The sequence below is a fragment of the Equus quagga genome, chromosome 22, assembly GCF_021613505.1.
Source record: "Equus quagga isolate Etosha38 chromosome 22, UCLA_HA_Equagga_1.0, whole genome shotgun sequence".
Classification (NCBI taxonomy): Eukaryota; Metazoa; Chordata; class Mammalia; order Perissodactyla; family Equidae; genus Equus; species Equus quagga.
Genome location: NC_060288.1, coordinates 10,741,246 through 10,752,495, shown reverse-complemented (window position 1 = coordinate 10,752,495; position 11,250 = coordinate 10,741,246). Strand labels below are relative to the sequence as shown.

Below are 11,250 nucleotides of genomic sequence, written 5' to 3'. Positions count from 1 at the left end.
ATGAGATCTCCATCTTGTCTTTCCTTCTTTCTCAAGTTGCTTATTTTTAATCTCCACTCAATTTTTCAGGGGTTGACATATGTTGACAGGTTGACATATGGTACCTGAGAGTTGATATACCCTCTATGATACAAACTCCTAAGAGGTGAACAATATATAACAAATTAATAAAATTATAGCATGAAGACATATCATCATTTCTAAATTTGACCACTGAGGTTCATACGTTGATTTTCAAGAAAGCAAAAATATTCTTCCTCATTTCTCTATCGCTTGTTCTGATCATTTCCAAGGTTTTTCAAAAATTCAAAAAAAACATTTCATTTGCCACTTCCTGATCACAGAGATGAATAATTTAAGGACATCCTCAAATTGGGTTTTACTACTGGTTTCCTGGGGTGTTCTTTTTTTTTTTTGAAGGTATGCTTCTTTTGGTGAGGAAGATTGGCCCTGAGAAAACATCTGTTGCCGATTTTCCTCTTTTTTTTTTTCCTCCCCAAAGCCCCAGTGCATAGCTGTATCTCCTAGTTGCAAGTCCTTCTAGGTCTTCTATGTGGGATGCCACCACAGCATGCCTTGATGAGTGGTATGTGTAGGTCCACAGGCAGGATCCAAACCTGGGAACCCCGAGCCACGGAAGCAGAACTCAGGAACTTAACCACTACACCACCAGGCCAGCCCTGGTGTCCTGTTTTATGTGGGAAGATCTGAAACTTTTTTTAAAACTCCAAAATACATTTTTGCATTATATCCTTCAATTCTAAAAGAATGATATGTCTAGTAACATGTAGCTATTGTATATACGCCCTTGCAGGGTCTCATGTCCTGGAGATAAAGTATCCTTTTTGCAAGGGCTCCCCTTTCCTGAATTTTGCTGTTTCCTGCTTGTTGAGTAGCAGTCCCTCCTGGGAAAGCAGAGTTATTTCAGCCTATGCTTGGACTCCAGTTTCCATTAGACTCTGTGGAATATTATAGGGCTATTCAGATAGATTCATACTCTTTTCCCCAATTTTGCTGTTTTTCTGGCCCAGAAAAATTTCTATTTGGTGTTTGTTGGAAGGCTATCAGAAGATATTTGGACATCAAACTTTTTCAAAAGAAATAATGACGGCAATATGCTAAGATATCTTTCAACAACTAAAGCCAGTCAACAGTTAGGTTCTTATTACAATGCAAATTAAATAAGAATAAAACTATTCTTGTTTTCGGCCAGTTTTAAAATGAGTACTTTTGCCCCCTCCCTTCCCAGAGACAAAGCAAGGCAGCAGGCCAGATTTCACCTTTATTTAAACGTTGGCAATTAGAAAATCCACTAAGAAGGCTGCATGCAGGTCATGTTCAGTTACCATTAATCCCAGAGAACGGAAAATCAGGCAGAAATCGCTTTGAAGGAGGAGTAAGTAAATTTCATATATGGGTTGTTCATACTCGCCTCTTCCTGACCACAACTGAAGAGTCTATCACTGCAAATTAACGTTCTGTGTTAGCCACAGCTGTGATAGAAGTCTGAGAACGTTTTCTTTACCCGATTCTGGATCATTCCGTGGTGCCGATTTACTCTGGCCTTTAACTTTTGCCCTTTGCAGCAGGGTGCCAACGGATTCTGGATTTCACTGCTCTTTAGAATTCTCCACCAGAGGGAGGACAAGGGAAGAAGAAGGTTTCACTCGCAGTTCTGAGGAAAGTTTGGACCCGGAAAGCTAGCATTAACGAACTAAGAACTAAGCATCTCTACCACTGTCTCCGTTCTACTCTCCCGACCTGCGTTCTCACTCAGCAGAAACTGAGTGACTCCCAGCTATTGCCGTAATTTTATTGTCGATAGGCTTTTAAGCAGTTCCTTTGAAAATTAAGTTGTAGCGAGAGATACAGTTTAGGACACCCCCTTTGAAGAGGCCAGGTTATTATTTATTTTAGGAAAAGCTGAAGATGAGAATTCTGGCACGTTGGTAACCACAGGAAGACAGGACACACACAGTCAAGGAGCAGATCTATGAAGATGGTGCCATCTAACCATCTTTAAGTTTCACTGAGCCCTTCCTGGGTGCCCAGAACTGTCTTACACTCAAATTCCCTTCCATCCAGAGTTAATCATTGCCCTACAGGCCGGGGGCGGGGGGGCGGTTTTCACTAAACTAAGAAAGGAACGAACCCTAAACTCTAATGGGAAAACGGCAAACGTTCCTCTCCTTTTCCCAGGTTCCAGAGCCTTAATTTGGCGGGCAGGTGTCAGAGTTGCAAACTTTTTTCTCCAACATTTCCCCGCGTCAAAGAGAAGTGACCAGGTCTTCGGGGGCGCTGCCTGGCTGCGGAGGCAAGGGAGGAGCAGAGTCCCTGGGTCCACTCCTGGGTCTTTGAATCTCCCCTGGCCGCTCGGTTCGCGTCCCGCGGTCGCAGTGGCGGCGGCGGCGTCTCCGCGCAGCTTCCAGCGACCCCTGTCGGGGGTTCCCGGCAGCCGCTCCGCTGCGCGCACCGCCCCCCGCCCAGCCGGGCTCGGGGAGGGAAAGGGGCTGCGCCCGGGAGCGCCGAGCCCAGGCTCCTCCCGGTGGCGTGTCCACGCCTCGGGATGGGGGTGTGGTGGGGAAGCGGGAGGGGGCGAGGCAAGGGGAGGGTGAGAAGGAGGCGCCAGGCTCAACCTGCGGGCGGGAGGGGGTGGCTGTGGGGCAATTGAAAAAGAGCCGGCGAGGAGTTCCCCAAAACTTGTCGGAACTCCGGGCTCGCGCGGAGGGCAGGAGCGGAGCGGCGGCGGCGGCTGCCGGGCGATGGGAGTGCGGGCAGGGCTGTGATCGCCTCTCCTCCTTCGGGCTGCAAGCGCGCCGGACAGAGGCCACGACAGGAGCCGACAGCAGCGGGAACCCAGGACTTCCCTGAGCGACAGGAGCAGCCCCAGAGCCAGGGCGATCGCCTGACGGAGCGACCGCCAGTCCCAGGTGGCCCGGACCGCACGCCGCGTCCGCGCCGCTCCCCGCAGGCGACAGGAGACGCCCCCGCGCGGCGCGACTGCTGCAGCCGGGCCGCTCGCTCTCCCCCTCGAGGGACAAACTTTTCCCAAACCCGATCCAAGCCCTCGCACCAAACTTGTCGCGCGTCGCCTTCGCCGGAGCCGTCGGCGTCGAGCGTGCACTTCTCGGGCGAGATGTCGGAGCGCAAAGAAGGCAGAGGCAAGGGGAAGGGCAAGAAGGAGCGAGGCTCCGGCAGGAAGCCCGCGCCCGCGGAAGGCGGCCCGAGCCCAGGTGAGTGCGCAGCGCGCCGGGGGCCGCGATCCTCCTTCTCCCCCGCGGCTGCCATCGCCTGTCCCTCGCCCGCCCGCGCCCTGCGCTCCGGGCGCCTGGCCCCGCTTCCGGGCGTCCGCGGCGCGGGGCGGCTCTCGTTCTCCGTGGGGCCGCCCCTCACCTGGCCGCCGAGCCCCACCCGGGCGCCCGCAGCCCGCGCGCAGGGAAAGGGGCGGTACCCCGGCCTGAGCCCTCTGAGGGTCGCGGACGCGCCGCGCTCCCTGGCACGGCCTTTCACCCGCGCCTCCCGGCTGAGCCCAGCCCGGGAGCGGGACCCGGAGTGCAGGAGCGGAGGCTGGGTGCGCGCGTGTCCGGCGCCGGGAGGGCTTTGCACAGGCCCCGTCTGCCCTCTAGCGAGGAAAGCGGGAACGGGTCTTCCCTCGGTGTGCCGGGCTCGGAAGAACCGGGTGGTCGAGAGAGAGGCCGCGTGAGCCATTGCGTGTCGTTGTTTGGGGCCGAGGGCAGGGCGGTGTAGGGTCGCGGGGTTGTGCGTACGTTCACCCCGATTCAGTCCTGCTGTATCGGAACTCACATCAGCTGAGAGGGATTCCTAGAGATCAGCGAAGCAGATAAAATCTAGCCCAGTGCCAGGAGTCAGGTCTGTTCCAAATAAGTTCTCAAACTTTTGGCTTAGCAGTTCTATTTTTCAGGACCTCTCTGATAAATATGGTTAATTTATGCTCCCAAGAGGTGCCAGAAAGCAAAATTTTATCTGAATTTTTGAACCCAGATGCTTTCTGGTTATATAATAGAATGAAATGGCAGTTGAGGCTCTCTAGAGACAAGTCTTGTATTTGATAATCAGAACACGGACAGGAACGACAGTTTCACCTTAGATTTCCCTCAGAAGAACTGCGGCTTTAGACATTGTCTTGGACAGGGGAGGCATCCTAAATAAATACTCGTTTCTGAGAGACTGAGTGGAGAAGATGCTTTAAAATAGAGAGGAGGGGGACGAATAGAAGGACTTTTTTCCCCTGCCTCTGTAATTCCCAATTGTTAATTGATCCAGATGCCTCGAGTCACTTAGAGCACCCCCCCAAGATGTTTTATAAAGCACTTGGAAGAATTAATTCAATAGTACTTGGTCATCCTGTGGCTGAAGAAGATAAGCAAAGTATTTGCCGTTTTCTTTTAGGAAGAAAACAAGATTTGCCTAGTCCTCTTATTGGCATCACTGATAGCATTTCAGAGCCTGGCTTATTGGCAGGGACCTTTGAGCAAAACAGAAATGGAACAGAGGGTGATTGTTTGGCCACTGCTATGCCTGTGCATGCTTCCACGATAAGATGTTGTTGATCAGATTCACCTTAATTACCTTTTATTAGCCCTCATCAGGATGTATTTCAATTTTACTTACTTTTCTCCTGTGTTTTGTAGATACTATATAGCATTTTATTCAGTAAGGTATGGAATGGGGAGCTGGATTAGCGACCTCCCTAAGTGACTTTCTCTACTGTCCTTTCGAAGGTCATCATAGTAATTTAAAGAGACCTTAGACCCAACCCAAACTGTCAAGTTGTAAAGAGTTATTTGTGGGGCCCTTTAGGGGTTTCCTCTCCTGCCGGTGAATACTCTGCCTTCAGAAGTTTCTGTGGACCTCTGTAGGTGGTCTGATGAATTAAGAAGGGGGCAGCGGTTTGAAGTAGTGTCTCTTTCAAGTAACAGGTTTGCCTTTTGTCAGGGCTTCCTAGCAGCAGTGCCTTGATACAGACATTTCAGATAAGCAGGTAGTTTCAAGGAGGAGAGATTTAGGAGCAAGCAGGCGTTTCCGTGTCCGGTGGATCTTATCTACTACGTGGGCAGCTGTGTTGGGACTACCTGATGTTCTCTCTTGACACAGAGTTCGAGAGCTTCCTTGGTGGCTCTCATTCTGCTTCCCAGTCCCACAGCCGTGGTTCCCTCTAAACCAGATAGATGGGCATTTTTAAGTGACGTACTCTCTCTTCCTAGAAAAATTGGGGTGAACTTGGCTCTGGGTTAGTTCTTAGTATGTTTGTCTCTCTTTTCCATCAGGTGGTAGTCTTCTTTGGGGAGGAACTTTTCAACCCCTCCAGGGCACTTGGCACTTGTGAAACCACATAAACGATATAATATTTATTCTTCATTTGATTTGAAAAGAACTGTTAACCTGAAACCAGCTTCATAGAAAAGCACATGGCCTTACATAGGATTGCTTTGAAATCAGTATTTCTCTCCCTCTTCTCATTTTCCTTATGATGGTATGTTCCAGTGTGCTTTTCCTTATCTTAGGAGAATAAATAACTGATTGCCATGATGGTTTGTGGGAGAAACCCACAAGGGTGAAACTCTTTTTCAACTTTGCACTTTTTAGTTCTCAGGCATCCTAGGAGGAACGACCTCTAGATGCCACTTGCCATCCCAACCCAAATTAAGACTTAATTAGGATTTACAAGGACACCTATCTCTTAAATAGCTCCTGTGTTAGTGCCATTCAGTTCCAAGTTTCCCCCCTTTCTTAAAACAGCCACTGAAGCTGTGTGTCCTTGATCATACTCATGCAACAGCCGAGCCTCTCTTTGGATGTTACAACGTTACTTCATGACGGTCGGGGGAGATATAATGCTGAGAGAACTTGGCCTCTCAGCCCTGCTGTTTGCTGTATTATATGCAGAGGCATAAACACATCTGTTGGAGGGAAAGTTTCAAGGGAAAAAGGCTTCTTTAACTTTCATGTGACATGTGTGACTGATACGTGATACATACATGGCTATGTTTCATAGCATCCACATTTTTATACAATTAACTGAATATTGAATTGCACACTATTGGGGCTGCAGATGTTCAACAGAATTATCTGTTTCATAATAATGGCTCTAATAGGTCCTAAGCCCCTCGGGGTCATTGATTCCTCTTCTTTGCTCAAAATAAGCAACCTCAGCATAATCCTGGGCTTTGTAACATGGATCCATATACCAAGGGCCCTGTAACATCTTGGACCTCCTAGATGCTGGACCTCCCATATCTAGGTTCTTCATATTGATTCAGCTCAACAAACTTTTTCTATTGAAGCCCGAATTACAAAACCAGACCTTTTTTTTTTTTTTTCTGCTATTTGGTGTTTGGCTCTAAGCTTCCTTTATGAATCCCTGTTTGCATAAATGTTTTTCTTTCATTAAAACACTGCAAAGGATTCTTTTTTCTTTTTTTCCGTCTTAAATGACCTGGAACAAATTCATTATCAAGCTTAGCCCAGTTCTAGAACAATTGGATTTCCCTTCGCTTCTGGCAGAAGGGACATTTGTGAGTATAAGTGGTGGAAAAATTGAGAAACTTAGGCTCCCAAATGGGTAGAAGTGGGCCATGTGCTCCCTGGATGACATCACCCACCTGTTTCCTTAACTAAGTGGCTCCTCAGGCTGACGTGCTTGTAAACATTCTTGGATATAGAGTGCCCTGTCGCTGACGGGGCAGCATGTGTTTACAGAATGGAAGGAATGTCCAGTGATCTGTTTCAACCTGGTTACTTGTAACCACTTACCTTATGTAATTATTAAAAACATTAAATATTGTTTACAGGATGAAATAGGACTTCTATTGAAGAATTATTTTGAAGCAGAAAAAGTGGGAGAAACTTGGGAAGCTGTTCTCATATCTGCAAAATGATAAAGTGATACTGATGGAAGAATGGGGAGAAAATATGTATATATTCAGAAAATACTGGACTGGTATGAGAACAATGAACCCCCAATGGTGCCAGGCACTATTTGGGACACTTTTATATTTATTAATAAGCGAGCTACTATTTATTGCCCTGTTCCAGCAGCAGAACAGATGCTCTGTGTGTTTTACCGCTTGTCCCCTAGGAGGTACGAAAATGCCTCGCTGTTAGTCAGCGAGAGGCAGGATGCCTAATTCTTAGCTCTTCAGCCTGATCACCTGGGTTGAAATCTCAGTTCTGTTGCTCCTTAACTGTATAGTCATGGGAAAGTTACTTACTCTCTCTATGCCTGAGTTTCCTTCTTTGTAAAATTGGGATAATAATAATATTGTTATTATCATGAAGTTATTATGAGGCTTAAACAAGATAATCCCTGGAAGCCTTCTGAACATTGCCCATCATGTAATGAGTGCTCATAAATGTCAGCTCTGTTTAGGAAATTACTTATGAAACAAATTATCTCTGTCTTTGCAGCGATATTTGATATAGTTTTCAAAACTTACCTTTTATGGTAAAAAATAATCCAAAACTGATCTTAGATTAGAGTGAGTATAAATATTAATATCTACTACCTGTAAATATAGAGAAAAGCGGATAAGTATGTCAAATACCATAACTGCATATATGTATTATGAAAACACTCCTGAATTCAGTCTAAATATTGAAAGTAGGGCGAGGTGCAATATAATTTTATCTCTGGCAGGAAAATGTTGAGGTTTCAAGCTATGAGAAGATTTTGAAACATGACTCCTTTTCTGGCAACACTTAAGAGTTGATGCTTAAACCTCATTCTATTATATGGAATGCATAATCTTCTCTTTGGGGACTAGTACAAATTGCAGCAATTGAAAAGGAAAGTGTGTATTAACATGCTCTTTGTTATCTTTTTATCAAGTGTAACAGTATACTGCCAGCAAGCTTCATAGCACTGACTGCACGTGTTGCCGAATGTAAACAAAGTCATGAATATAACAAATCTACATTTCTCACTATTTTCTTTCCTCCCTCTCCTCACTAGAATGGGTATATGAAGTCTTAAAAGTTCTGGGATTGTGATACCAAATCTGTTTTATTAGCATTCTTAAGGTAACAAGTTAAATTTGACTTTAATGATAATGATAGTTTATCGTGTTGTGTTAATGAAAGAAGAAGACAAACCAAGGGTCAGTATTTTGGGTGAGTGATTTTATTTGCTCAAATAAGCAAATAAATGGACTTCTAATATTTCAAATAACCCTAGAGCTCTCCTCTTGACAGAGAATGGAAAAAATTAAATCTTACAGTATTAGCTTCAAAAGAGATTTATTTTAACCAGAGGACAATAATAGCTATTAACTATGCTATTGGGTACCTAAAATGAAATTTCCCCAAAGGAACAAGTAATGTTTTGGATGCATCCTAATTCTACGCATGTCTGTATGTGTGTGTGTCCTTGTATGGGTTTTAATAGATTAAAAAAAAAAAAGCGAGCTACCAAAATGCCAATAGATGTCAGTGTTTGTCGCTTTAGAAAAAGTGAAGCAGTAGGAAAACAAGAGACAGCTTAATTTATTCTCCATTTTAATAAGCATAAAGCTGGTTCCTTTGAAAAGTTTGACAATTAATGATAGCCTGTATAACCCTGCTTACTTACATTTTGTTAATGAAAATATCACATTTTTTCTTCTTTTTCTCTCCTAAATATTAAAAGCTGCCTCTGCAATAAATTCGCCAAAGAATCTAGAATGTAGGCTGAAAAGACGCTAATCAGTGCATTTCTTCTTTTTTTAAATTAAGAAGCAATTATCTGAGAATGTGGTTACACTTTGGATTTATTTTGCATTTTTAAACTATAAGTTAATTGTGCATGTTTCTTATGTCATCTTAAGATTCAATAAGTGCGTTTTTCAGTCCGACTCAAGTGAGATCTGTGGCGTTCAGCCTCTGGAAGCCAGAGATGATCAGAATTATCTTCTTTCTTCGTCTTACCAGTGTCACCTTTCTCTGGCCTCCAGAGGGTGCTCCAAGAGCATCACACTGCTGTTCCCCAAAGAATGACTCCTTTTTGCTTAAGTGCCTTTGATATTCTGGCCAACCTAAGGGGAAGAATAGGGTCCTGATTTCATCACAGTTAGCTGCCTCAACTGGAGTTTATTTTCCAGCTAGACCAAATAGCCCAAATTGGCTGAGAATTCTGAATGAGAATATTCTGAAACGTCATTCTGATGATGACCACGCAGTTGTCAGCTTGCAAGGGGACATCTGTGAGATTAATTTTAAGCAGCGCCTTTTCCCCAGAGAACCTAGCATCTTAGAAGCACCTTTCAGTTGCCCCTTAACAGCAGTTCCTTTTGAATAAGTTAAGGCAGTGCCCACAACAAGATTTAGTCATGTTTCAAAGTTTCATGATGGCACTGGAAAATTATATGTGGAAGGATCAAAATTGAACAAAGGATCTTTAGGCACCTATTTGTTTTCATTTTTTCTCACTGTATCTTCAAACCTTGGCTAGAATGTTGAAGAAACCTACATTGATGGAGTTACACATTTTTGAAAATGAGTCCGAATGACTTATTCTTTAGGATCATGGGCTAGTATGTCCCCGTTATATGCTCATTATTTATTCCATCCCTGACTTGTCATCTTCATCATGAGTTAGTCCCGTTATGTAGCTCTCCTTCTCTTGTTAAAGTGCAGTGTTGTTCACATTGTTTTAAGAAAGGTTTAAGAAGTGTATTTCTTACATTGGTTTCTTACACGTGGTTTAAGAAAGGTATTATTGATAGGAAGTAGCCTTTGCTCTGCCACAGTGTCCCAAACCTTTCATTTCATAGCTTCTCCAGGCCGGCAGCTGGCTCCTCTGGGCAGCTGTTGAGTTTTAGTTTCAGTGATGTGAGAGTCAGAGAATGTTTTATTAGGTTGAACCATATGAAATTGTCAATTTTGTAGGTCGTACATGACTGAATATTGTCAATGTCATGCAGTTTAATCTGATATTTGGACTCTGGTAGTTTGACTTTATGCTTTTTACGTGTTATTTTAAATAATATAGTAATGACAACTTCGAAAAAATTCTTATAAGGTTTGGTAATTAAATGAGGTTAAAGTAATGTATAAAAGGAATCAGGGTTGGGAAATCATTGAACCTGTGGCATTTTCTCCAATGAATAGATCAGGTTATATGATATCCATAAAAAATGAATTCAGCTTAGAATAGAATGCCAGGGCACTAGAATTTTCCCTTGGAGAGAAAACTAGTGCATTTCTACTGCAACATGTAACTTCTATTTTTATTTGACCTGTGGCAAATGGTTATCATGCTTTGTCTTAGCATATTTCTACAGAAATTACAGAGATGTGGGTAGGAAATATTGGTGATTGGTGAATAATCTTGGCTTTATTTTTTGGAATACCATAAAAAAATCTTTCCTTAGTTTTATAGTATTACATCAACTCAATTTTTCTGGTAGATTTTTTGTTTTTTGTTTTTTGTTTTGTTTTTTTTGCTCAGGAAGATTCGCCCTGAGCTAACATACGTGTTAATTTTCCTCTATTTTTTAGTATGTGGGCTGCCAGCACAGCATGACCGCTAACAGAGCAGTGTAGGTCTGCACCTGGGAACTGAACCTGGGCTGCCAAAGCAGAGCATGCTGAACTTAACCACTAGGCAACCAGGGCTGGCCCCCTTCTAGTATTTTTCATGTGTGAATTTTATTGTCAAGTGAAAACGTGTCTCATTATGAATGGCCCATATCACTTTATAAATAAGGTTAAAATTTAAAAAAAAATGTTTAGCATGTATTTGTTTGCATTTGTGATTGTAACTCATCTGTGTGTGACATGTAATCTCACAATTGTAGAGACAAATTCCATTTTTGAAGGATATGGCAGGGTCCTTTGCCATTCCATAGTGAATCTATAACCAATCTTTAAAAGGAAATGTCTGAATTCTAATTTGGAATGATTTTTTTTCCAGAGCAAATAAATTTTATAAATATAGGGAAACGTTTTGAATATTGTATGTCTTATGTTTATGGACTCCAGAATTGAAAGTCAAAATTCCTGTGCATTTTATGATTTTTTTCAAAAAATATATTTCAACCTATGTAAGACACAGTTTGAATATTAATTATGCACAGAAAAATTTCTCTTAAAGCCCTAAAGTTTTATATCGTAGAGTTTTTTTTCTTAGCTGTTTTTGTGTGTCGTTTATTTAGGAGTTTCGTTGTATGTAATGATATAAAATCACACTTACATGTGAGCTGATAAGAAATGCACTCAAAAATCAAAGAGGAGAAAAATCAAGGAGATAGTCAA

General features: G+C 43.3%; 1 protein-coding gene across 4 annotated transcripts in view; it reads left to right on the top strand.

The window, feature by feature from the left end:
• Positions 1–1,869: 1,869 nt before the first annotated feature.
• Positions 1,870–11,250, top strand: part of NRG1 (neuregulin 1) — a 215,065-nt gene continuing 205,684 nt past the window's right edge. For 2 of the 4 annotated variants that reach the window (XM_046648629.1, XM_046648630.1), the window contains exon 1: positions 1,913–3,233. In XM_046648629.1, coding sequence (XP_046504585.1) covers positions 3,137–3,233 — 97 coding nt within the window. In that variant the 5' untranslated portion in view covers positions 1,913–3,136. Of the gene's footprint in view, positions 3,234–11,250 lie in introns of all 4 variants that reach the window. The other 2 variants (XM_046648632.1, XM_046648631.1) reach the window with 2 other exon arrangements.